The sequence below is a fragment of the Bombina bombina genome, chromosome 4 (genome assembly GCF_027579735.1).
Source record: "Bombina bombina isolate aBomBom1 chromosome 4, aBomBom1.pri, whole genome shotgun sequence".
NCBI classification, from domain to species: domain Eukaryota; kingdom Metazoa; phylum Chordata; class Amphibia; order Anura; family Bombinatoridae; genus Bombina; species Bombina bombina.
Window position 1 is genome coordinate 1,153,399,203 of NC_069502.1, and position 26,384 is coordinate 1,153,425,586.

Consider the following 26,384-nt stretch of genomic DNA (forward strand, 5'->3'; position numbering starts at 1 on the left):
GCTCACAAGGTGTGAAAGGACACATACTCCTCAAAGAGACCTGTAGAAAAAGAAAGAACAGAGTAACCAACTCTGGCTTTCTATGACTAGGGCAGCAATAATGTTAGGAAACCAAGCAAGGACCACCTCACCACTTCCTAACTGCTTAAGAGCCACCACTACTCTTACTCAAGAGATTAACATGGACACAGCTAAACCCAAATCCTTGCTTGCAGGGACAAGTACCCAGAAAAGGAAATATATCTTCAGACACCGAACTTCACCTCCTCCATTGACATTGAGGCAAAGAGAATGACTGGGAATTATGAGTAGGGGAGTGATACCTTGCTTTGGTGCTCTTTGCCTCCTCCTGCTGGCCAGGAGTGATATTCCCACTAGTAATTGGAATGACGTTCTGAATTCTCCATGTCTTAGGAAAGAAACAAATATATATTTCATAAACATTTAAAAAAAAAAAAAAAAAGTAATAATTTATTTTAGTTACTGGCAGACTGGGGGGGGGGGGGGAAGAAATCAGGGAGGTGGCAACCAACACTACAGGAATATATATATATATATATATATATATATATATATATATATATATATATATATATATATATATATATATAATGAAAAAATGTTATAGAAGCGAGTGCACCTAAGTACCCTCGCTGCTACAGCCAAAGTTGCGCACACTCGCAGTATGATTTAAAACAGTAGATAATAATATAAACTCAATTAATAGTTATTATTGGAGATGCAATTATTAGATGTATATACAGAATATTATGTTTCTTATTCCAGTTGCAAAACTAATTAATATATTCAAAAATCAACAATTCCTAAATTCAACAATTCCTAAATAAATAAACAAACAATTAATAATAATGATAATATAAAAAAAGAGGATCTTATCCTTCCATTGTTAGAAACAATGGATCCACAAAGGGTGTTTCGTGCTACTAATTCAAAGAGGCTCAAGGTTCAGTTTGAGTGGATAGGTACAGCTGCTTCAATCTAGAAAGATAAGCGCACAGAAAACACCATTCATAGTGCAATACAGTTTAATCAATTAAAACACATATACAGACATCCCCTAGGGTATTCCCAACTCACAAGGAAAACCTCAATCATATGAGGTAAGTAAAAGCATGTAGATATCAAAAGTGTTCCCACTTATCTTCCAAAGCAATTTTCAGCAATTCATCAAAGTGATGTTCCGGTACAAGTCTTTATGAAAGTATTCCGTCAGTTCTTGTCAGGAGACTTACAGTTCAGCTCAGGATCCGGAAAGCAAAACTGCCGCTACACAAAGTCCTGGTAGAACGCTTCCCAACAGCTGCTAGTACAACAACGCTACAGCTCGGCGTGCTCGTTCGCAAATGACGTAAGGTGGGCCCGGAACATCACTGTGACGAATTGCTGAAAATTGCTTTGGAAGGTAAGTGGGGACACTGATATCTACATGCTTTTACTTACCTCATATGATTGAGGTTTTCCTTGCGAGTTGGGAATACCCTAGGGGATGTCGGTGTATATGTGTTTTAATTGATTAAACTGTGTTATATATACACACACAACCACAGCTATCTATCTTTCATGTCTTAGGGTGCCTCGTAGTAGGAAATGGAGGTGAGAAGTAGAAATGATGGGGCCTGAGACCAGAAGGCTGGTGCAGCTAGCTGCTGAAGTGAAAGGTCCTTGTAGTGCAGGGACAAAGACTATTTTACTGTTCTAGTTTCAAGGTTACAGCATTTATGAAGGGAAAGAATATGTTATCGTATGTATACATTTATTATTAGATAAATCTCCTTGGCTTTTGTCTAAAGCAAAAATGTTTCCAATAGTAGACTTTCATTTAAATAGGTATGCATAACAAAAAATTCATACCTGAACCACGCCACACTTCTGCTAGATGGCAATCGCTTTCTCCCGGCTCCTTACAGAGCTCCACCACATCTCTACAGGTGGTCTCAGGAGTGACTGGCACCTCAGTAAAATGCTGCTCATTGTTACTGAGATACACCGTGAGAAACATCTGAAAGAGAAAAGTTAATTAAAATGTTTTCTCTAAACAGTTAAATGTTTTAATCACCTAGAGTAATTGAGTGCCTAAAGTATTCAATTTGCAAATCTATTTTATAGTGTAAGTGTATATTCATTCAATTATTATATACTGGCCAGGTGCCACACTGCTGTGCACAGCACTATTGTCTCACACTCTCCCTATATCTCTTTTCCCACTTGAGACATGTCACATTACAAGAAGAAAAAACAGAATTTATGTTTACCTGATAAATTACTTTCTCCAACGGTGTGTCCGGTCCACGGCGTCATCCTTACTTGTGGGATATTCTCTTCCCCAACAGGAAATGGCAAAGAGCCCAGCAAAGCTGGTCACATGATCCCTCCTAGGCTCCGCCTACCCCAGTCATTCGACCGACGTTAAGGAGGAATATTTGCATAGGAGAAACCATATGGTACCGTGGTGACTGTAGTTAAAGAAAATAAATTATCAGACCTGATTAAAAAAACCAGGGCGGGCCGTGGACCGGACACACCGTTGGAGAAAGTAATTTATCAGGTAAACATAAATTCTGTTTTCTCCAACATAGGTGTGTCCGGTCCACGGCGTCATCCTTACTTGTGGGAACCAATACCAAAGCTTTAGGACACGGATGAAGGGAGGGAGCAAATCAGGTCACCTAAATGGAAGGCACCACGGCTTGCAAAACCTTTCTCCCAAAAATAGCCTCAGAAGAAGCAAAAGTATCAAACTTGTAAAATTTGGTAAAAGTGTGCAGTGAAGACCAAGTCGCTGCCCTACATATCTGATCAACAGAAGCCTCGTTCTTGAAGGCCCATGTGGAAGCCACAGCCCTAGTGGAATGAGCTGTGATTCTTTCGGGAGGCTGCCGTCCGGCAGTCTCGTAAGCCAATCTGATGATGCTTTTAATCCAAAAAGAGAGAGAGGTAGAAGTTGCTTTTTGACCTCTCCTTTTACCAGAATAAACAACAAACAAGGAAGATGTTTGTCTAAAATCCTTTGTAGCATCTAAATAGAATTTTAGAGCGCGAACAACATCCAAATTGTGCAACAAACGTTCCTTCTTTGAAACTGGTTTCGGACACAGAGAAGGTACGATAATCTCCTGGTTAATGTTTTTGTTAGAAACAACTTTTGGAAGAAAACCAGGTTTAGTACGTAAAACCACCTTATCTGCATGGAACACCAGATAAGGAGGAGAACACTGCAGAGCAGATAATTCTGAAACTCTTCTAGCAGAAGAAATTGCAACTAAAAACAAAACTTTCCAAGATAATAACTTAATATCAACGGAATGCAAGGGTTCAAACGGAACCCCCTGAAGAACTGAAAGAACTAAATTGAGACTCCAAGGAGGAGTCAAAGGTTTGTAAACAGGCTTAATTCTAACCAGAGCCTGAACAAAGGCTTGAACATCTGGCACAGCAGCCAGTTTTTTGTGAAGTAACACCGACAAGGCAGAAATCTGTCCCTTCAGGGAACTTGCAGATAATCCTTTTTCCAATCCTTCTTGAAGGAAGGATAGAATCCTAGGAATCTTAACCTTGTCCCAAGAGAATCCTTTAGATTCACACCAACAGATATATTTTTTCCAAATTTTGTGGTAAATCTTTCTAGTTACAGGCTTTCTGGCCTGAACAAGAGTATCAATAACAGAATCTGAGAACCCTCGCTTCGATAAAATCAAGCGTTCAATCTCCAAGCAGTCAGCTGGAGTGAAACCAGATTCGGATGTTCGAACGGACCCTGAACAAGAAGGTCTCGTCTCAAAGGTAGCTTCCAAGGTGGAGCCGATGACATATTCACCAGATCTGCATACCAAGTCCTGCGTGGCCACGCAGGAGCTATCAAGATCACCGACGCCCTCTCCTGATTGATCCTGGCTACCAGCCTGGGGATGAGAGGAAACGGCGGGAACACATATGCTAGTTTGAAGGTCCAAGGTGCTACTAGTGCATCCACTAGAGCCGCCTTGGGATCCCTGGATCTGGACCCGTAGCAAGGAACTTTGAAGTTCTGACGAGAGGCCATCAGATCCATGTCTGGAATGCCCCACAGCTGAGTGACTTGGGCAAAGATTTCCGGATGGAGTTCCCACTCCCCCGGATGCAATGTCTGACGACTCAGAAAATCCGCTTCCCAATTTTCCACTCCTGGGATGTGGATAGCAGACAGGTGGCAGGAGTGAGACTCCGCCCATAGAATGATTTTGGTCACTTCTTCCATCGCTAGGGAACTCCTTGTTCCCCCCTGATGGTTGATGTACGCAACAGTTGTCATGTTGTCTGATTGAAACCGTATGAACTTGGCCCTCGCTAGCTGAGGCCAAGCCTTGAGAGCATTGAATATCGCTCTCAGTTCCAGAATATTTATCGGTAGAAGAGATTCTTCCCGAGACCAAAGACCCTGAGCTTTCAGGGATCCCCAGACCGCGCCCCAGCCCATCAGACTGGCGTCGGTCGTGACAATGACCCACTCTGGTCTGCGGAATGTCATCCCTTGTGACAGGTTGTCCAGGGACAGCCACCAACGGAGTGAGTCTCTGGTCCTCTGATTTACTTGTATCTTCGGAGACAAGTCTGTATAGTCCCCTTCCACTGACTGAGCATGCACAGTTGTAATGGTCTTAGATGAATGCGCGCAAAAGGAACTATGTCCATTGCCGCTACCATCAACCCGATCACTTCCATGCACTGAGCTATGGAAGGAAGAGGAACGGAATGAAGTATCCGACAAGAGTCTAGAAGCTTTGTTTTTCTGGCCTCTGTCAGAAAAATCCTCATTTCTAAGGAGTCTATTATTGTTCCCAAGAAGGGAACCCTTGTTGACGGGGATAGAGAACTCTTTTCCACGTTCACTTTCCATCCGTGAGATCTGAGAAAGGCCAGGACAATGTCCGTGTGAGCCTTTGCTTGAGGAAGGGACGACGCTTGAATCAGAATGTCGTCCAAGTAAGGTACTACAGCAATGCCCCTTGGTCTTAGCACAGCTAGAAGGGACCCTAGTACCTTTGTGAAAATCCTTGGAGCAGTGGCTAATCCGAAAGGAAGCGCCACGAACTGGTAATGTTTGTCCAGGAATGCGAACCTTAGGAACCGATGATGTTCCTTGTGGATAGGAATATGTAGATACGCATCCTTTAAATCCACCGTGGTCATGAATTGACCTTCCTGGATGGAAGGAAGAATAGTTCGAATGGTTTCCATCTTGAACGATGGAACCTTGAGAAACTTGTTTAAGATCTTGAGATCTAAGATTGGTCTGAACGTTCCCTCTTTTTTGGGAACTATGAACAGATTGGAGTAGAACCCCATCCCTTGTTCTCTTAATGGAACAGGATGAATCACTCCCATTTTTAACAGGTCTTCTACACAATGTAAGAATGCCTGTCTTTTTATGTGGTCTGAAGACAACTGAGACCTGTGGAACCTCCCCCTTGGGGGAAGTCCCTTGAATTCCAGAAGATAACCTTGGGAGACTATTTCTAGCGCCCAAGGATCCAGAACATCTCTTGCCCAAGCCTGAGCGAAGAGAGAGAGTCTGCCCCCCACCAGATCCGGTCCCGGATCGGGGGCCAACATTTCATGCTGTCTTGGTAGCAGTGGCAGGTTTCTTGGCCTGCTTTCCCTTGTTCCAGCCTTGCATTGGTCTCCAAGCTGGCTTGGCTTGAGAAGTATTACCCTCTTGCTTAGAGGACGTAGCACCTTGGGCTGGTCCGTTTCTACGAAAGGGACGAAAATTAGGTTTATTTTTTGCCTTGAAAGGCCGATCCTGAGGAAGGGCGTGGCCCTTACCCCCAGTGATATCAGAGATAATCTCTTTCAAGTCAGGGCCAAACAGCGTTTTCCCCTTGAAAGGAATGTTAAGTAGCTTGTTCTTGGAAGACGCATCAGCCGACCAAGATTTCAACCAAAGCGCTCTGCGCGCCACAATAGCAAACCCAGAATTCTTAGCCGCTAACCTAGCCAATTGCAAAGTGGCGTCTAGGGTGAAAGAATTAGCCAATTTGAGAGCATTGATTCTGTCCATAATCTCCTCCAAAGGAGGAGAATCACTATCGACCGCTCTTATCAGATCATCGAACCAGAAACATGCGGCTGTAGCGACAGGGACAATGCATGAAATTGGTTGTAGAAGGTAACCTTGCTGAACAAACATCTTTTTAAGCAAACCTTCTAATTTTTTATCCATAGGATCTTTGAAAGCACAACTATCCTCTATGGGTATAGTGGTGCGTTTGTTTAAAGTGGAAACCGCTCCCTCGACCTTGGGGACTGTCTGCCATAAGTCCTTTCTGGGGTCGACCATAGGAAACAATTTTTTAAATATGGGGGGAGGGACGAAAGGAATACCGGGCCTTTCCCATTCTTTATTAACAATGTCCGCCACCCGCTTGGGTATAGGAAAAGCTTCTGGGAGCCCCGGCACCTCTAGGAACTTGTCCATTTTACATAGTTTCTCTGGGATGACCAACTTGTCACAATCATCCAGAGTGGATAATACCTCCTTAAGCAGAATGCGGAGATGTTCCAACTTAAATTTAAATGCAATCACATCAGGTTCAGCCTGTTGAGAAATGTTCCCTGAATCAGTAATTTCTCCCTCAGACAAAACCTCCCTGGCCCCATCAGACTGGGTTAGGGGCCCTTCAGAAATATTATTATCAGCGTCGTCATGCTCTTCAGTATCTAAAACAGAGCAGCCGCGCTTACGCTGATAAGTGTTCATTTTGGCTAAAATGTTTTTGACAGAATTATCCATTACAGCCGTTAATTGTTGCATAGTAAGGAGTATTGGCGCGCTAGATGTACTAGGGGCCTCCTGAGTGGGCAAGACTCGTGTAGACGAAGGAGGGAATGATGCAGTACCATGCTTACTCCCCTCACTTGAGGAATCATTTTGGGCATCATTGTCATTATCACATAAATCACATTTATTTAAATGAATAGGAATTCTGGCTTCCCCACATTCAGAACACAGTCTATCTGGTAGTTCAGACATGTTAAACAGGCATAAACTTGATAACAAAGTACAAAAAACGTTTTAAAATAAAACCGTTACTGTCACTTTAAATTTTAAACTGAACACACTTTATTACTGCAATTGCGAAAAAACATGAAGGAATTGTTCAAAATTCACCAAATTTTCACCACAGTGTCTTAAAGCCTTAAAAGTATTGCACACCAAATTTGGAAGCTTTAACCCTTAAAATAACGGAACCGGAGCCGTTTTGAACTTTAACCCCTTTACAGTCCCTGGTATCTGCTTTGCTGAGACCCAACCAAGCCCAAAGGGGAATACGATACCAAATGACGCCTTCAGAAAGTCTTTTCTAAGTATCAGAGCTCCTCTCACATGCGACTGCATGCCATGCCTCTCAAAAACAAGTGCGCAACACCGGCGCGAAAATGAGGCTCTGCTTATGCTTTGGGAAAGCCCCTAAAGAATAAGGTGTCTAAAACAGTGCCTGCCGATATTATTATATCAAAATACCCAGATAAAATGATTCCTCAAGGCTAAATATGTGTTAATAATGAATCGATTTAGCCCAGAAAAAGTCTACAGTCTTAATAAGCCCTTGTGAAGCCCTTATTTACTTGCTGAATAAACATGGCTTACCGGATCCCATAGGGAAAATGACAGCTTCCAGCATTACATCGTCTTGTTAGAATGTGTCATACCTCAAGCAGCAAGAGACTGCACACTGTTCCCCCAACTGAAGTTAATTGCTCTCAACAGTCCTGTGTGGAACAGCCATGGATTTTAGTGACGGTTGCTAAAATCATTTTCCTCATACAAACAGAAATCTTCATCTCTTTTCTGTTTCTGAGTAAATAGTACATACCAGCACTATTTCAAAATAACAAACTCTTGATTGAATAATAAAAACTACAGTTAAACACTAAAAAACTCTAAGCCATCTCCGTGGAGATGTTGCCTGTACAACGGCAAAGAGAATGACTGGGGTAGGCGGAGCCTAGGAGGGATCATGTGACCAGCTTTGCTGGGCTCTTTGCCATTTCCTGTTGGGGAAGAGAATATCCCACAAGTAAGGATGACGCCGTGGACCGGACACACCTATGTTGGAGAAATTATTATTATTATTATTATTATTAATAGCTCTCTTATGAACCTTTGTGAATATTAATATAAAACAATATATTTTCCCAGTGACAATCATCTGATCCAGATACAGAGATTGTCTCCCTTTTTTTAAAAAAAAAAAAAAAACACACCACAACAAAACAAAAACTACACACTTTTACATTGTTTCCAGTAAGGACTTAAAATAAAATCAGCATCACAGGAACAAAGTACCCAGTGAAACCACAGCTAACCTAGGAGTACAAGTTAGTCACAGGGCTTTAAACAGATACTGTTCACTCTTCCTAGATAACTGGTTTTCCCTGTTCTTTCACAAACGGCAGTAACATGATCATTACAACTGACGTAATGAAGAATCCAGCTCTTACTTAACCCCAACTCTGCTTACAAAGGAATTAGCTTGCAATTTTCTGACAAAACAAAACAAAACACACACAAACAACTGAATTTAATATTGGACCTATTCCTGCAGTAGAACACCAACACTGCTATTTGACCTTTTATATTTGAGGTTTGATTAATTTGACAGTCTTTATCAGTATATGTAGTGTATTCGTGTAAAACATATCTATTTTCACGCTCCAAGAATTGTGGAATGTGGGGGCACAATACAATAACACTCAAATACCCAGCAGTGTAGGGGAAGAGGGGGGGGGGGGGTGTAAGAGTCTAAGACCCATTGATTTTCATCATAAAAATATTTTGAATAAAAAAAAAAAACTCTACCTTTTTAAAAGGACAGTAAAGAAGCTTAGTATTGGAGCTTTTTCCCTGCCTCCCTCTAGTCATTAGTACACAGTGTTAAAACCTATTGTTCACTGCATTTTAGTGCTGACCTGTTTGCACATGTGCAGCAACTCTCATTGAAATACCTACAGTGTAACCTAGGTTCCATAATGGCCATTATTTAGAGGGAGGTGCATGAAATGGATTTAATATTCCTTTAAATGCCTCTGATTTTTTGTAAATATTGTGCTTTGTTCCATGCACAAAACAACTCTGACATGCAAATGTTGTACATCATCAATTAGCAGATTTAGGCAATTTGCAGTGTTTTGAAAAACTAGGCTACACAATTGGTTTTTGTCTTATCTAGGGAATGTGGAACAAAGCACATGTTTTCATGAAATTCAGAAGGGTTTCATTTCCCTTTAATAAAGTATGTATTCCAGATATCAATTATCAGGTTTAGAATTTGATGAGATATGTGATTTTATCTTTTGTTACATACCCCGATTATTTGTATATGGTTCTTGATCTGTTCATTTAATAGACAATTATGTAATGTTGTACCCCCCCCCCTATAAAAACGTAATTTTTAAAAAAAATCTTTAAGTTTGATAGAAATGAAAACTATGTTGGGTCTTACAGAAGTTTTAAGTGGATGGTACCAAAATTAGAAGTTTTAGTCATTTAGGAACAATTAAGCCCATATGGATATTTTATTAACTCCTCTAGAACTTGTCACATCAACAGCCTGGAAGGAAAAGAGTGAAAAAGCAGGAATCTAAGCTTTGGAGCCAGCACATTTTTGGTTCAGCACACTGGGTAGGCACTTGCCAATTGGTAGCTACATTTAGTCATCAATCAGCAAGCGCTACCCAGGTGCCAAAAATGGGCCAGATCCTAAGCTTACATTACTGCTTTTTCAAATAAAGATACCAAGAGAACGAAGAAATATTGATAATAGGAGTAAATTAGAAAGTCTATTAAAATTGCTGCTGTATCTGAATCATGAAACAAAACAATTTGGGTTTCAGATCCCTTTAAGCCCTGAATTAATTAGAACCTAATTTGGGAGCCACTATAGGACTCATCTGTGCTTATCCAGGGATACATCTCAGGATACCTCATTTACATAAAAGGTCTAAAAAAAAAAAAATAGTTTCAAAAGTTTTTATTGAGATAAAATTAACAGAATGTATGCATAACAACTTTGTCCCATTGGTTACAGAGGGGACCTGAAATTCACTATCAGCATATGCATGCAACAACAAATATTGTACCTGGGCCGGTAGTACATTTCCAGTAGGGTAAAACCAGATCAGTGTCAACATGAACCACCAGTATTTACCTCATTTTATATTATCCCTTTAAAAGGTCATTTGCCGGTGCTCTTCCCACACCAACCGCTACATCTACTTAATTTACCTTTACATGTGTCCAGTAGAATTACTATCATCATCATCATCATTATACATCACGTAAGACCATATAGGTGTATTGCAGCCCTCTACACAGTCGTGAAGTAAGGCTCACCCAGAATGGCAATGGGCAAGGTTAGAAGGTTCACTGAGGCCCATCCAGGACTATATCTAGCCTCAGTCTCTTACCATATTCCAGGCAGGTGGAGTGGGGGGAAAAGGGGAAACAGATAAGGAAAGGAGGCTCTAAAAAGTGTGTGTGTGGGGGGGGAAGGTAAATCCCCACCAAGGATTGTGAACTTGTTCGGACTCAAGCCACTAAGAAGGTCTCAAAATTAAAGTTTGGTGCGGATTATAGACTTCCAAAGGAGTCTATGGGCCAAAATATCCCAAATTTTCCAGTATAAATCAATTTTGTTCAAGTGTTGGTAGAATCCTCGTTCCATCGAAGCGCATAGATCTAAAGTTTTTAGGACACTAGTCAAGGAGGGTGGTTTAGGCTGTCTCCATTGCCTACCAATCAAGATCTTAGTAGCTGCAAAGATGAAAATGGCCAACTGTTTCTGAGTTTTGTGCATTTTCTGTGGAAAAATATTAAGGAGGGTCACCTTAGGCTACCTCGGGAGTGAAATCCCAGCTGAGCTACACAACCGAAAATGCCTCAATCTCTGGGCAGGACAACTAGATATGGAGGTCTGAGCCTACCTGACCACAGTTTCTCCAACATAGAGACGAGGGGGACAAAGACATCCGTGCCAGTCTCAAGGACGGGGTGGAAGTGCCACCTTGACAGAGTTCTACTGAGTTAGCACAGTGAAGAGTCTTCCTTGTAAGTATAATAGACTGCAACCAGGTCTTGTCAGAAATTTGGGTTTTTAGATCTACTTCCCATGCCTTCAGCTGCCTGACCTTGCATGCCGTCACTTCTTTCAAGATTAACGTGTAGTGAGTGGAAAGGGGTCTCGGCAGGCACGAGCCCAATATCCATCTCTGCTTCCAAATGGACTGGTGTCTAAGGTCCGAGGGCAAAAAGCCCCAGCTAGTAAGGAATGTGTGAAGTCTGAACTTTTCAAACTGAAACCATGGCGGAAGAGTATCCTCTCCTTCAATCAATAGGTCAGCTAACTGTAGGGTATTCTGCTTATATAGGTCAGTCTAAGTTTTGCTTGATGATGACGACATTTTGGATGTGTAAGCTTTTAAATTTGATAGTCAGGTATCCACGGTAGGTCACCAAGGGTGATAAAAGCAGGATAAGGAAAACTATTCCACTTTTTCCAGCCTTGAGTAGTATACCCCGAACCCCAATGGCAAATATGCGTGAGGCGAGCTGCCTCATAGTAGATGTATATATTGGGAAGGGAAACCCCTCCCAAATGGTAGGGTTTTTGCAATGTTTTACTGGATATTCTCGGTTTTGTCTCCTGCCAAACATACCTTGCGATCAGGGCATTAAATTTATCAAGAAACTCTCTAGGTAGATTCAAAGGGAGACATCGAAAATGATATAAGATCTTCGGCAGAATGGTCATTTTAATCAATGCAATACGGCCCAACCAGCACACCTCACGAAAGGTCCATGAGTTGAGCAATGAGCTAATTTCTTGTAGGAGCTTGTCGTAATTCTTTTCCCTAACCTTAAAAATATCTGGGCATAGTTGGACTCCAAGGTGGGTAATAGTCTCAGATGCCCAGTTAAAGTGATAGGAGTCCCGAAGGACCTCCAGTTCGAATTGCAGAATATGGATAGCTAATGCTTCTGTTTTGGAAAGATTAATCTTATAGAGGCTTAAGGAGCTGAACTGGGTAATATCAAATTGCGTCGGGAGTGAGCCTATAGGGTTAGTCAGGAAAAGGGTAATATCATCCGCAAATAAAGCTATTCCCCCTCCTCCCAGCCCACCCTCATGCTGACTCAAAGGAACACCGTGAATCAAGGTTGAGTTCCTAATGGTTTGGGCCAATGGTTCAATAGCTTAAGTAAATACAATGGGCGAGAGAGGGCAACTCTGTCTCATCCCATTAGGGATAGGAAACTGTGACGAGTAAAACCCCAGGCCCCTGACTCTCGCATAGGGAGAGCTATATAAGGCCTGAATAGCCAAAACGACCTCTCAAGGGAAGCCAAATTGAAGCAGCACCTCCCACCGATATTCCCATCTGACCCTGTCGAATGCCTTCTCAGCATCCAAGGACAGGGCCAGCATTGGAACCTTCAACCTATTTGCCTCGGTAAAAATATTCAATAGTCATCTGGTGTTATCCAGACCCTCTCTACCCCACGTGAACCTCACTTGATCCGGATGGAGTAAAGTGGGGATGATACGGCAGTCTATTAGTCCAGAGTTTAGAATAAAGTTTTACATCAATATTGATAAGTGAAACGGGCCGGTAACTGCCACATTGGGAAGGGTCTTTATTAGGTTTTGGTATGGTAAGAAACGTCGCTTCAAGGAGTTCACTTTGAAAGGAGCCCCTTTCTCTGGCCTCAGCAACGGCCTGTAGAAGTAAAAGGTGAGAGAATATGTCGGAAGGTTTTATAAAACAAGGCCGGAAACCCGTCCGGGCCCGGCGCTTTTCCGTTTTGAAGTTGATTGATTACACCCTTCAGCTCATTTACTGACAATGGGACCAGAAGTGAGTCCATGTCCTCCCGTGTCAGGGCAGGGAGGCTCAACCCTTTTAGGAAGACACAGATTTTGTCCTGAAGAAGGCTATCCTCAGCTTCGGTTTTGTGGAGATTATGTAGGGTGGAATAGAAATCTGCAAAAGTTTCCCCAATATCCCGAGGGGAGGTAACTTGCTGACCATCTCTAGCGATAGCAAGAATACGAGAGCTCGCACATCTACACCTCAACTTCCGGGTCAGAATAGTAGATGCCTTATTTCCCTGATAGTATAGAAGTTGTTAGAATCTACGCACAGCTTCCTGAATTCAGGAAGTTTCTAACTCCTTGATTTGGCTTCTTAGAGCCACTACTTTTACTGCCATCTCTGGGGTTGGGCTGTCTTTATTGAGCCTCTCTTTAGTTCTGAGACTGGCTACAAGGAGACCCAGGGGGTTCCTTTTAATTTTTTTACTGGAGGCCTGTTTATGTATGCAGACACCTCGTATAAAGGCCTTTAGGGCCGCCCAGACCGTTTGTTGGGAGATGGTAGTCAGAATTATGTGTCACATACTCCTAAATAGAGTTCTGAATTAAGGGTAGGAAGTCTGGGTTCAACCATAGATGGTCCGGCAACCTCCAGCTCGGGCACGAAGAAGAGTACAAGGTAGAATCAAGGGAAAATGTAAGTGCATCGTGATCTGACCAAGAGAATGTATGTGGCCTTGAAAAATATGTATAGTCCCTATCGGTGGGATGACAGGCCCGCAAAATAGATTATGTTGGGAAATAAGATCTCTTAATTTCTTTGCTGTGGTAATTGAATAAGAGTCTATAGTTTTGTTTGGGCCAACTCGTTTGTCCATTGAGGGGTCCCATATCATGTTAAAATTGCCCCCTACTAGTAGTCTCCCTGACTTTATTCTGTTTATGTTTTGTAGTAGGGTCTTAAAGAACCGTGGTTGGTTTTGATTCCGGGCATATAAAATTAACCAAAGTATAGAATTGGCCATCTAGCTTACATATTAAAACAAAGAATCTACCTTCAGGAACTAATTCCAAATATTTTTTTCATAACTTACTTGTTTATGAATGAAAAAAGCAACCCCTCTTGTCTTATCAGCATGGGAAGCTGAGACATAATGGGCAAAATGTTGAGACTTAAAAGTGGGAGCCGAGTCTTTTAACCAATGAGTCTCCTGAGCGAATACAATTTTGGCTTTATGGACATGCATAAAGTTGCTCAGAAGGCTTCTCTTAGTAGAAGAATTTAGACCTTTGCAATTCAATGAAGCAAAGGTAAGAATGTCTGGTTTCCTCTCCATGGTGGGAAAGGTGAGGTGGCGGGGAAGGGGGACAGGGCACAAGGAGTAAGAAAGGGAGAACTGAAAGAAGGGACAAGAGGATGGGTAAAACTCCACCTACCTGGATACAAAAACGTTAAGACTGTAACAGGACAGATGAGACTTTCATACCTAATCTGCAATGTGTCCAGACGTCTACTAATAGGAGACAGATGATACTTTTAGTTTAGTTGTCAGAAAGAGAAAAGCAGTAAACAGAGACTCTGTCCCGTAATCGGGACCACCGCTCAAACAGGTAGTGTGAGAATTAGAACGGCAACAACAACACAGTTCAATAAGCTAGAGTTATACCTAGCAAAACCTAAACTGAAAAAGAATTGGCGGCACTATTCACCGCCTAACAAGGAACTCACGAATATACCCTATAGGTGTTCAATTCCTTGATCTCATCAAGATGAGAAATAACAAATTGGGGGGGGGGGGGGGGGGGGGGGGAAATCTCTAGAAAGATCCTATTTCTGAATTACAGAATGTCCTCAAATAAGGGACGGACTAGGGAGCACCGGGGGGGAGAGGAGCCCACGGAGTCTAGAGACTCCAGGTTAATTAAGGAAACAACTCCCATCTTATTTCAAAATATTCATTATAGTAGAAGGTGATATATTCTAGGTTCTCAGTCATAGTGTTACAGAAAGAGGTATACTACGTAATCAGTATGGACCTAAAGGTAATAATGCATCACCTGGGAACTTAACTACAAATAATAGCATACTTTGGTGTGTGACAAAAAAGTAAAAGTGAACATCTTTCAATAGCGAAAATTGACAGAAAACATTACCATCTACAAAACTTATGTGCACAATCGATACTCCTCATTGAATAGCTTCAGATAAAAGGGTAACCATAAACATGAACTTGCCTCCATGAGGAATATCGAACTAATGCATGTCTAACAATGAAAAACAGAATTTATGCTTACCTGATAAATTACTTTCTCCAACGGTGTGTCCGGTCCACGGCGTCATCCTTACTTGTGGGAATATCTCTTCCCCAACAGGAAATGGCAAAGAGCCCAGCAAAAGCTGTCCATATAGTCCCTCCTAGGCTCCGCCCACCCCAGTCATTCGACCGACGGACAGGAGGAAAAAAAACAGGAGAAACTATAGGGTGCCGTGGTGACTGTAGTTAGAGAAAATAATTCATCAAACCTGATTAAAAAACCAGGGCGGGCCGTGGACCGGACACACCGTTGGAGAAAGTAATTTATCAGGTAAGCATAAATTCTGTTTTCTCCAACATTGTTGTGTCCGGTCCACGGCGTCATCCTTACTTGTGGGAACCAATACCAAAGCTTTAGGACACGGATGAAGGGAGGGAGCAAATCAGGTTACCTAAACAGAAGGCACCACGGCTTGCAAAACCTCTTTCCCAAAAATAGCCTCCGAAGAAGCAAAAGTATCAAATTTGTAAAATTTGGCAAAAGTGTGCAGGGAAGACCAAGTCGCTGCCTTACATATCTGATCAACAGAAGCCTCGTTCTTGAAGGCCCATGTGGAAGCCACAGCCCTAGTAGAGTGAGCTGTGATTCTTTCAGGAGGCTGCCGTCCGGCAGTCTCGTAAGCCAATCGGATGATGCTTTTAAGCCAAAAAGAAAGAGAGGTAGAAGTCGCTTTTTGACCTCTCCTTTTACCAGAATAGACGACAAACAGAGAAGATGTTTGTCTGAACTCTTTTGTAGCTTATAAATAGAATTTTAGAGCACGGACTACATCTAAATTGTGTAACAAACGTTCCTTCTTTGAAACTGGATTCGGACACAAAGAAGGTACAACTATCTCCTGGTTAATATTTTTGTTGGAAACAACCTATGGAAGAAAACCAGGCTTAGTACGCAAAACAACCTTATCTGAATGGAACACCAGATAGGGAGGAGTACACTGCAGAGCAGATAACTCTGAAACTCTTCTAGCAGAAGAAATAGCAACCAAAAACAAAACTTTCCAAGATAACAACTTAATATCTATGGAATGTAAAGGTTCAAACGGAACCCCTTGGAGAACTGAAAGAACTAGATTTAGACTCCAGGGAGGAGTCAAAGGTCTGTAAACAGGCTTGATCCTAACCAGAGCCTGAACAAATGCTTGAACATCTGGCACAGCTGCCAGTCGTTTGTGTAACAAGACAGATAAAGCAGAAATCTGTCCCTTTAGAGAACTCGCTGATAATCCCTTATCCAAACCTTCTTGTAGAAAGGAAAGGATCTTAGGAATTTTGATCTTATTCCATAAGAATCTCTTGGATTCACACCAGCAGATATATCTTTTCCATATTTTATGGTAAATTTTTCTAGTTACCGGTTTTCTGGCCTGAACCAAAGTATCTATCACGGAATCTGAAAACCCACGCTTTGATAGAATCAAGCGTTCAATTTCCAAGCCGTCAGCTGGAGGGAGACTAGATTTGGATGTTCGAATGGACCCTGTACAAGAAGATCCTGTCTCAAAGGTAGCTTCCATGGTGGAACCAATGACATATTCACCAGGTCTGCATACCAAGTCCTGCGTGGCCACGCAGGAGCTATCAAGATCACCGAGGCCCTCTCCTGCTTGATCCTGGCTACCAGCCTGGGAATGAGAGGAAACGGTGGAAACACATAAGCTAGGTTGAAGGTCCAAGGCGCTACTAGTGCATCCACTAGAGTTGCCTTGGGATCCCTGGATCTGGACCAGTAGCAAGGAACCTTGAAGTTCTGACGAGACGCCATCAGATCCATGTCTGGAATGCCCCATAAATGAGTTAACTGGGCAAAGATCTCCGGGTGGAGTTCCCACTCCCCCGGATGGAATGTCTGACGACTCAGATAATCCGCCTCCCAGTTTTCCACTCCTGGGATGTGGATCGCAGATAGGTGGCAGGAGCGATCCTCCGCCCATTTTATTATTTTTGTCACTTCTCTCATCGCCAGGGAACTCCTTGTTCCCCCCTGATGATTGATATAAGCAACAGTTGTCATGTTGTCTGATTGGAATCTTATGAATCTGGCCTTTGCTAGTTGAGGCCAAGCCCTGAAAGCATTGAATATCGCTCTCAGTTCCAGAATGTTTGTTTATCGGGAGAAGAGACTCTTCCCGAGACCATAGTCCCTGAGCTTTCAGGGATTCCCAGACCGTGCCCCAGCCCACTAGACTGGCGTCAGTCGTGACGATGACCCACTCTGGTCTGCGGAAGCTCATTCCCTGGGACAGGTGGTCCAGGGTTAGCCACCAACGGAGTGAATCTCTGGTCTTCTGATCTACTTGAATCACTGGAGACAAGTCTGTATAGTCCCCATTCCACTGTTTCAGCATGCACAGTTGTAATGGTCTTAGATGAATTCGTGCAAAAGGAACTATGTCCATTGCTGCAACCATCAATCCTACCACTTCCATGCACTGAGCTACGGAAGGACGTGGAATAGAATGAAGAACTTGACAAGCGTTTAGAAGTTTTGACTTTCTGACTTCTGTCAGGAAAATCCTCATTTCTAAAGAATCTATTATTGTTCCCAAGAAAGGAACTCTTGTCGACGGAGACAGGGAACTTTTTTCTATGTTCACCTTCCATCCGTGAGATCTGAGAAAGGCCAGAACGATGTCTGTGTGAGCCTTTGCCTTTGAAAGAGACGACGCTTGTATTAGAATGTCGTCCAAGTAAGGTACTACTGCAATGCCCCTTGGTCTTAGAACCGCTAGAAGGGACCCGAGAAACCTTTGTGAAAATCCTTGGTGCAGTGGCTAACCCGAATGGGAGGGCCACAAACTGGTAATGTTTGTCCAGAAAGGCGAACCTTAGGAACTGATGATGATGATCTTTGTGGATAGGAATATGTAGATACGCATCCTTTAGATCCACGGTAGTCATAAATTAACCTTCCTGGATTGTAGGTAGAATCGTTCGAATGGTTTCCATTTTGAACAATGGTACTCTGAGAAATTTGTTTAGGATCTTTAAATCCAGAACTGGTCTGAAAGTTCCCTCTTTTTTGGGAACTACAAACAGATTTGAGTAAAATTCCATTCCTTGTTCCGCCGTTGGAACTGGGTGTATCACTCCCATTTTTAACAGGTCTTCTACACAATGTAAGAATGCCGGTCTCTTTATTTGGTTTGAGGATAAGTGAGACATGTGGAACCTTCCCCTTGGGGGTAGTTCCTTGAATTCCAGAAGATAACCCTGAGAAACTATTTCTAGTGCCCAGGGATCCTGAACATCTCTTGCCCAAGCCTGAGCAAAGAGAGAGAGTCTGCCCCCTACTAGATCCGGTCCCGGATCGGGGGCTACTCCTTCATGCTGTTTTGTTAGCAGCAGCAGGCTTCTTGGCCTGCTTACCCTTGTTCCAGCCTTGCATCGGTTTCCAGGCTGGTTTGGTTTGTGAAGCATTACCCTCTTGTTTAGAGGATGCGGAGTTGGAGGCCGGTCCGTTCCTGAAATTGCGAAAGGAACGAAAATTAGGACTTATTCTTGGCTTTGAAAGGCCTATCTTGTGGAAGGGCGTGGCCCTTTCCCCCAGTGATGTCTGAGATAATCTCTTTCAATTCTGGCCCAAAGAGAGTTTTACCCTTGAAGGGGATATTAAGCAATATTGTCTTGGAAGATACATCCGCTGACCAAGACTTTAGCCAAAGCGCTCTGCGCGCCACAATTGCAAACCCTGATTTTTTCGCCGCTAATCTAGCTAATTGCAAAGCGGCATCTAAAATAAAAGAATTAGCCAACTTGAGTGCGTGAAATCTGTCCATAACCTCCTCATACGGAGTCTCTCTACCGAGCGACTTTTCTAGTTCCTCGAACCAGAACCACGCTGCTGTAGTGACAGGAACAATGCACAAAATGGGTCGCAGGAGGTAACCTTGCTGTACAAAAATCTTTTTAAGCAAACCCTCCAATTTTTTATCCATAGGATCTTTGAAAGCACAACTATCTTCGATAGGAATAGTAGTGCGTTTGTTTAGAGTAGAAACTGCCCCCCTCGACCTTAGGGACTGTCTGCCATAAGTCCTTTCTGGGGTCGACCATAGGAAATAATTTCTTAAATATAGGAGGGGGGACAAAAGGTATGCCGGGCTTCTCCCACTCCTTATTCACTATATCCGCCACCCGCTTGGGTATAGGAAAAGCGTTGGGGTGCACCGGAACCTCTAGGAACTTGTCCATCTTGCATAATTTTTCTGGAATGACCAGGTTGTCACAATCATCCAGAGTAGATAACACCTCCTTAAGCAGTGCGCGGAGATGCTCTAATTTAAATTTAAATGTCACAACATCAGGTTCTGCCTGTTGAGAAATTCTACCTGAATCTGAAATTTCCCCGTCTGACAAAACCTCCCTCATGACCCCTTCAGATTGGTGTGAGGGTATGACAGAGCAATTATCATCAGCGCCCTCCTGCTCTACAGTGTTTAAAACAGAGCAATCGCGCGTTCTCTGATATGCAGGCATTTTGGATAAAATATTTGCTATGGAGTTATCCATTACTGCCGTCAATTGTTGCATAGTAATAAGCATTGGCGCGCTAGAAGTACTAGGGGCCTCCTGCGTAGGCAAAACTGGTGTAGACACAGAAGGAGATGATGTAGAACTATGTCTACTCCCTTCATCTGATGAATCATCTTGGGCAACTTTACTATCTGTGGCAGTACTGTCCTTACTTTGTTTGGACGCTATGGCACAATTATCACACAATTTTGAAGAGGGAGACACATTGATCTTCATACATATAGAACATAGCTTATCTGAAGGTGCAGACATGTTAAACAGGCTTAAACTTGTCAATAAAGTACAAAAACCGTTTTAAAACAAAAACGTTACTGTCTCTTTAAATTTTAAACAGTGCACACTTTATTACTGAATATGTGAAAAAGTATGAATGAATTGTTTACCAAATTTTCACCACAGTGTCTTAAAGCATTCAAAGTATTGCACACCAAATTTCAGAGCTTTAACCCTTAAAATAAAGAAACCGGAGCCGGTTACAGTTTTAACCCCTCTACAGTCCCAGCTACAGCCTTTGCTGCGACTTTACCAAACCCAGGGGGGAAGATATAGTACAGATTACTAACAGCGCTCGCCTACTTCCTTATAGCTCCTGGGTAATAGGGTATCTAGCTTACCCTAAAGGAAAGTTATTAGTACAAAAATAATAATCCAAGAGCGCCTATACGTAGGCGAAGGAAGATATTAACAGATTAAATAGGTTCAATTTTATTACAAATCATAAAACATAAAACATCATTATAAATAACGTGGATCCATGTAAACTACATACATCTAGAAACAATAAAAACAGTTGTCGATTATATCTTGCAAACAGTTGTCAAATATAACACTCAAACAGTTAATAGTCACCAAAGAAAATAAAGTAAAGTCCTTATAAAGTCTCAAAAATTAGGGAGATAAACAACTGGGAGTCATAAGAAGATCTTATAAACAAAGAAGATTCTTAATGGCAAACCCAAAATTGTGCTCGGTTAAAAAAGTCCAGTGATAAAATCCGGTGAAACAATCTCAGTGATATAATAAAAATATAAAAAATATATAAAAAAATTTAAAAAATGTAAAAATACTGAAAAATAGAAAAATAAAAATAATGTGGTCAAAACTGTCAGTGATATGTGTAATCCAAATGAGTGGTCGGGTAATTGTTAATGGGTGTTCCTCCTAGTAAAGTGTTAAAAAATAAATTTCAAGTGTCTCCGTGTAAGTGATGATGATTTTTCCTTTTAATTAAATAGCTGTGCTTTTCTTTTCAGTGATATCCTTAGTGGTACCTGAAAATTAAAGAAATAACATAGTGCAATAACGTTTCACAGCTTAAATATTAAAATGATGCTCACCAGTTTGTCAACGCGTTTCGGCCTCTTTATAGGCCTTTTTCAAGACTATATTGTGGTGAGTAATGGTGGCTCTATTTATGTGTGTAGGTAACCAATGAATTGCTTTAATTTTGGCGCTAAAAATCGTTGTTCTATCTCATAACAGAACACAGTAAAATACATACATGAACTCGTAAAAGCGGATATTGAACCTAATATAAAAACTGATAGTGTAACTAAAATGCATTCGGGAGACTAAATAAATCGTATTTAAATTGTATTAAAACAGGACTTTGGTGCATGAGTGTACAATAGTAATTAACACTTGGCTATGGAAAGCTAGTATGAAAATACATGCAAAACAGAGTGTTGTCTGAGTATCAGGGGTTCTTAATACTTAATAGATGTGAGAGGTCCTCACAAAAATACAGCAACAATCCAAAAACGGAAGTAAAAAATAAAGAACACTTCCGGGTTAAGAACAACAATTTTTAGCGCCAAAATTAAAGCAATTCATTGGTTACCTACACACATAAATAGAGCCACCATTACTCACCACAATATAGTCTTGAAAAAGGCCTATAAAGAGGCCGAAACGCGTTGACAAACTGGTGAGCATCATTTTAATATCATTTAAGCTGTGAAACGTTATTGCACTGTTATTTCTTTAATTTTCAGGTACCACTGAGGATATCACTGAAAAGAAAAGCACAGCTATTTAATTAAAAGGAAAAATCATCATCACTTACACGGAGACACTTGAAATTTAACACCCATTAACAATTACCCGACCACTCATTTGGATTACACATATCACTGACTGTTTTGACCACATTATTTTTATTTTTCTATTTTTCAGTATTTTTACATTTTTTATATTTTTATTATATCACTGAGATTGTTTCACCGGATTTTATCACTGGACATTTTTAACCGAGCACAATTTTGGGTTTGCCATTAAGAATCTTCTTTATTGTTTATAAGATCTTCTTATGACTCCCAGTTGTTTATCTCCCTAATTTTTGAGACTTTATAAGGACTTTACACTTTGAGTGTTATATTTGACAACTGTTTGCAAGATATAATCGACAACTGTTTTTATTGTTTCTAGATGTATGTAGTATACATGGATCCACGTTATTTATAATGATGTTTTATGTTTTATGATTTGTAATAAATTTGAACCTATTTAATCTATTTAATCTGTTAATATCTTCCTTCGCCTACGTATAGGCGCTCTTGGATTATTATTTTTGTACAAACCCAGGGGGGAATACGATACCAAATGAAGCCTTCTAGGAACCTTTCCAACTACTTTCAGATCCACACACATGCATCTGCATGTCTTGCTCTCAAAAGTAACTGCGCAGTAATGGCGCGAAAATGAGGCTCAGCCTACAACTGGGAAGGCCCTTCCTGACTGGAAAGGTGTCTAACTCAGTGCCTGACGTTAAAAAACGTTCCCCAAAGTTTATAAGTGTGAATTTCAAACATAAGATGTATAAAATGCCCAAATAAAGCAATCGATTTTGCCCATAAAAGTGTCTACCAGTTTTACAGCCCATATTAAGCCCTTTATTCTGTTTGAGACTAAGAAAATGGCTTACCGGTCCCCATGAGGGGAAATGACAGCCTTCCAGCATTACACAGTGTTAGAAATATGTCTAGTCATACCTTAAGCAGAAAAGTCTGCTAACTGTTTCCCCCAACTGAAGTTACTTCATCTCAACAGTCCTATGTGGAAACAGCAACCGATTTTAGTTACTGCTGCTAAAATCATCTTCCTCTCACAAACAGAACTCTTCATCTTTTTCTGTTTCAGAGTAAATAGTACATACCAGCACTATTTTAAAATAACAAACTCTTGATAGTAGAATAAAAAACTACAACTAAACACCACATAGTCTTAACCATCTCCGTGGAGATGTTGCCTGTGCAACGGCAAAGAGAATGACTGGGGTGGGCGGAGCCTAGGAGGGACTATATGGACAGCTTTTGGTGGGCTCTTTGCCATTTCCTGTTGGGGAAGAGATATTCCCACAAGTAAGGATGACGCCGTGGACCGGACACACCAATGTTGGAGAAACATAATTCTTTACCCTATGTCCTGAGCAAAGTGGGTTTAAAAGAGGATGGTAAATATCAGTAACTAGGGCCTATTGTAACAAAGGAGTGGTTATCATAGGAAAAAGGTTGTCAAGGATTACCAAATACACTATCCCAAGCACCTCGGGAGAAACCTAAATAAGGATGCGTCCTGATCCTATGTCTGCATACTAGCCTAGTGTATCCCATCTAAGAAACTTTACATTGGGTGTGGCCTAGTGTTGTGTGGGGAACCCAGAGCTGGCGAGATAACCTCTATAGCTTAGCACAGGACAACAAGACATTCAGAAGTATAACAATAAAGTGAACATCTCTCTACACAGGTTTACAGAGGTAAAAATTTCCAACTAAACTAGTTTACTGCACATGGCAAATTTCCCAATCTAACAGAGAGAGCCAAATAAGTCCAGCAGTGAACAGTTAACCTGTAGATCAAGTGACCTTTTCCATATAAGGGGTCAGTGAGGCAGCTGGAGCATCTATAGTTGACAAAAAACAATACCAGCTACAAAACTTATGCGCACTGACAATACCCCACAATGGATAGCCCGAGCCAAAGGGGTAACTGTTAACCCAAGCCAGCCTCCATGGGGAATATCAGACTAGTGTTTAACAATGTAATCAAGATTTTATATCCTATGTCCTTCACTAAGTGGGCACTAAGAGTGGATGACAAATATTAGTAACTAGGGCCTATTGTAACAGAGGAGGGGATGTCTTAGGGGATAGGGCGCCCGGGTTTAGCAAATACAGTAACTCAAGCACCCCAGGAGAAAACTATATAGGGATGTGTCCTGAGCCTATGTGTGCATACTAACCTAGTGTACCCCACCTAAGAAACTGTATGTGGGGTGTGGCTTAGTATTGAGTGGGAACCCCATACTAGTGAGATAGCCCCTATAATTTAGCACAGGGGAGCAAGACATTCAAATGTACAATAACAATAAAGTGAAGATCTCTCTACAAAGGTTTACAGAGCTAGACATTTCTAACTAACTAGACTACTTCAAATGGCAAACTTTCCTATCTAACAGATTGGGCTGAATAAGTCCAGCAGTGAACAGTTAAGCTTTAGATCAAGTGTCCTCTTCTATAGAATGGATCTGTGTAGAAGCAGGAGCATCCGTAAGGTTCCGATCTAGAGCAGAAGGCTGAGGAAGGAGCGACTACTGATCATTGATGGTAAGGTGCTCACCTCCCCAGTTTTTGATGAGATCCTCTGTAGGTCCCATTTTTTTGAGGAGGTTCATGCCATCATTAACAAGAGAAACTGTGTACAAGGTTCTATTCCTATTAACAATCAGCTTAGTGGGATACCCCCCAACGGTACTTTACGTTGTGTTGTCTCAGGACCTGTGTGGAAGGAGTGAAGGACCTGCGTCTCTGGATCGTGAATTGGGACAGATCTGGAAACACAAAGATGGATTGTAATTTCTCAGGATCTTCTCCTTGTGAGTAAAGAAGTGGATCCTAGCTAAGACATCCCTAGGTTTGTCAGCAGAGATATATTTCGAGGCCTCGGAGTGCGGTGGACCCTATCTAGAAGGAAGCTCGGGGCGTCCAGATTTGAAGAAATTGAACACAGAACTCTCTAATAAAGTTCTCTAGATCCCCTGTGGCAATCTCCTCTGAGAGTTTAAGCTTTAGATCCGAAATTTGAGATGTTAAATTCTGGGAATATGACAGATTTTCGTGGTCAACCGCTAGGTCCTCCTGCTTCCTCTCCAGTGCCTCTGTTCTTTCCCCAATCGCAGCCATACCTCTACGCAGCTCTGCTGCGGACCCCTTAATGGCCTTAGTGAGAGAATCCTGTAAGCTATTAATTTGTTTTGAAAGAGTGTCTGTCCACTATGGTAGCTGCCATGTTATCTAGAGGTGGGGTCTCAGCAGTGGGGGCACTGAGCACAGGGTCGTTCTCTTGGTCGTCAAGGAAGAGCCTCTATCTTCTCTAGGGGTAGACCTAAAGTGATCTACCACAGTTCTTTTATTGGGTGGACCCACCAACTTGGACTTTTTCCTATTGGATTGGGACATAGTAGGATCTAGACGGATGTAGTAGATTCACTTTCACTGTAATTATACACCTTGTACATGAAGCATATTTATGTAGATGGGACTAACGGCATCCCCCCCCCCTCCCCCCTGACGCTCCCTTTAGGTCATTATGCAAACCCACATGTCCAGTAGATCTGTTATCAACCAGGGAAGGCCTCACATCTAATGACTATGTGGGAGAAGGGATATGGGGTATGACCCATCGAGAGAAACTCAATGGGAAATGACAGGGGAGAGGCTTCGTGACAGCAAGGGTAAGACCGAGTAGGCAACTTTTAGGGCACTTGGGTGTACTTCAGTACTAGATATAGATAAATCAGAGATATTACAGGGGACCAGATTCTGACTGTTTTACTCCCTTCTCTTCAGGCCCACGGACTGGCCGTTCTTAGCCACTTATAGCTGTTGGCAGCCAGCTGGAGGAGCCATCTAGAAATACAGCAGAAGGTTTCAGGAAACTTTTTACTCCCTACCAGAGCATATGTGGTACTTGTGAGTAAAGTGAACGTCTAGGTCGAATCGTTAAGACACAAAGGCACAGAGCGACTCATCCAAGCCGCATACGAATCCACACCTGGCGGTCTACCCCTAACCGCATTTTCATCAACTTGGGATCATCTTACCTCCAGCAACCAGATCGGTCACTGACCGGCAAGAGAAAAAGCGGCATATATTTAACCGCACTACCGAAGAGACCACTCAGCTGTTAACCAGGACAGGTCATTGTAGGAATTTACCTACACAGCGACATACATTTAACCGCATCATCCATATACAGAAGAGACCTTACAGCTGCTACATCGGATCAGGTCACGGAAGAATTTTAACCTACATAGCGGCGTATATTTAACCGCACTATCCTGCACACTACAAAGCTTGGCCATATTCTTAACCAGGTGAAATTCCCAACCAATTCCCTACCGGTTTCAAGTAATATAGCGATATCACACAGATACACTATAAAGGTACTGTTTGAATACATTATACCAAAGTGTGTTTAAATTTACTCTGCCCACTGTTTGGCAAACAGAAATAACAGAGCTATATCTTGAAGAAATAAGCACACATCTGATGTGTATATATACACATTTTAATGTTTTTTAGATTTGTGTTACCATAACAGATTTTTAGATTTGTGTTACCATAATATTTTAAATATCAGCTGTATAAAATATAAACCGACA

At 41.8% G+C, this 26,384-nt stretch overlaps 1 protein-coding gene across 2 annotated transcripts in view; it reads right to left on the reverse strand.

The window, feature by feature from the left end:
* Positions 1 to 26,384, reverse strand: part of TP53BP2 (tumor protein p53 binding protein 2) — a 174,031-nt gene that overhangs the window by 114,413 nt on the left and 33,234 nt on the right. For both annotated transcript variants that reach the window (XM_053712593.1, XM_053712592.1), the window contains exon 2: positions 1,873 to 2,020. In XM_053712593.1, the coding sequence (XP_053568568.1) occupies positions 1,873 to 2,020 (148 nt within the window). The remainder of the gene's footprint in view (positions 1 to 1,872; positions 2,021 to 26,384) is intronic.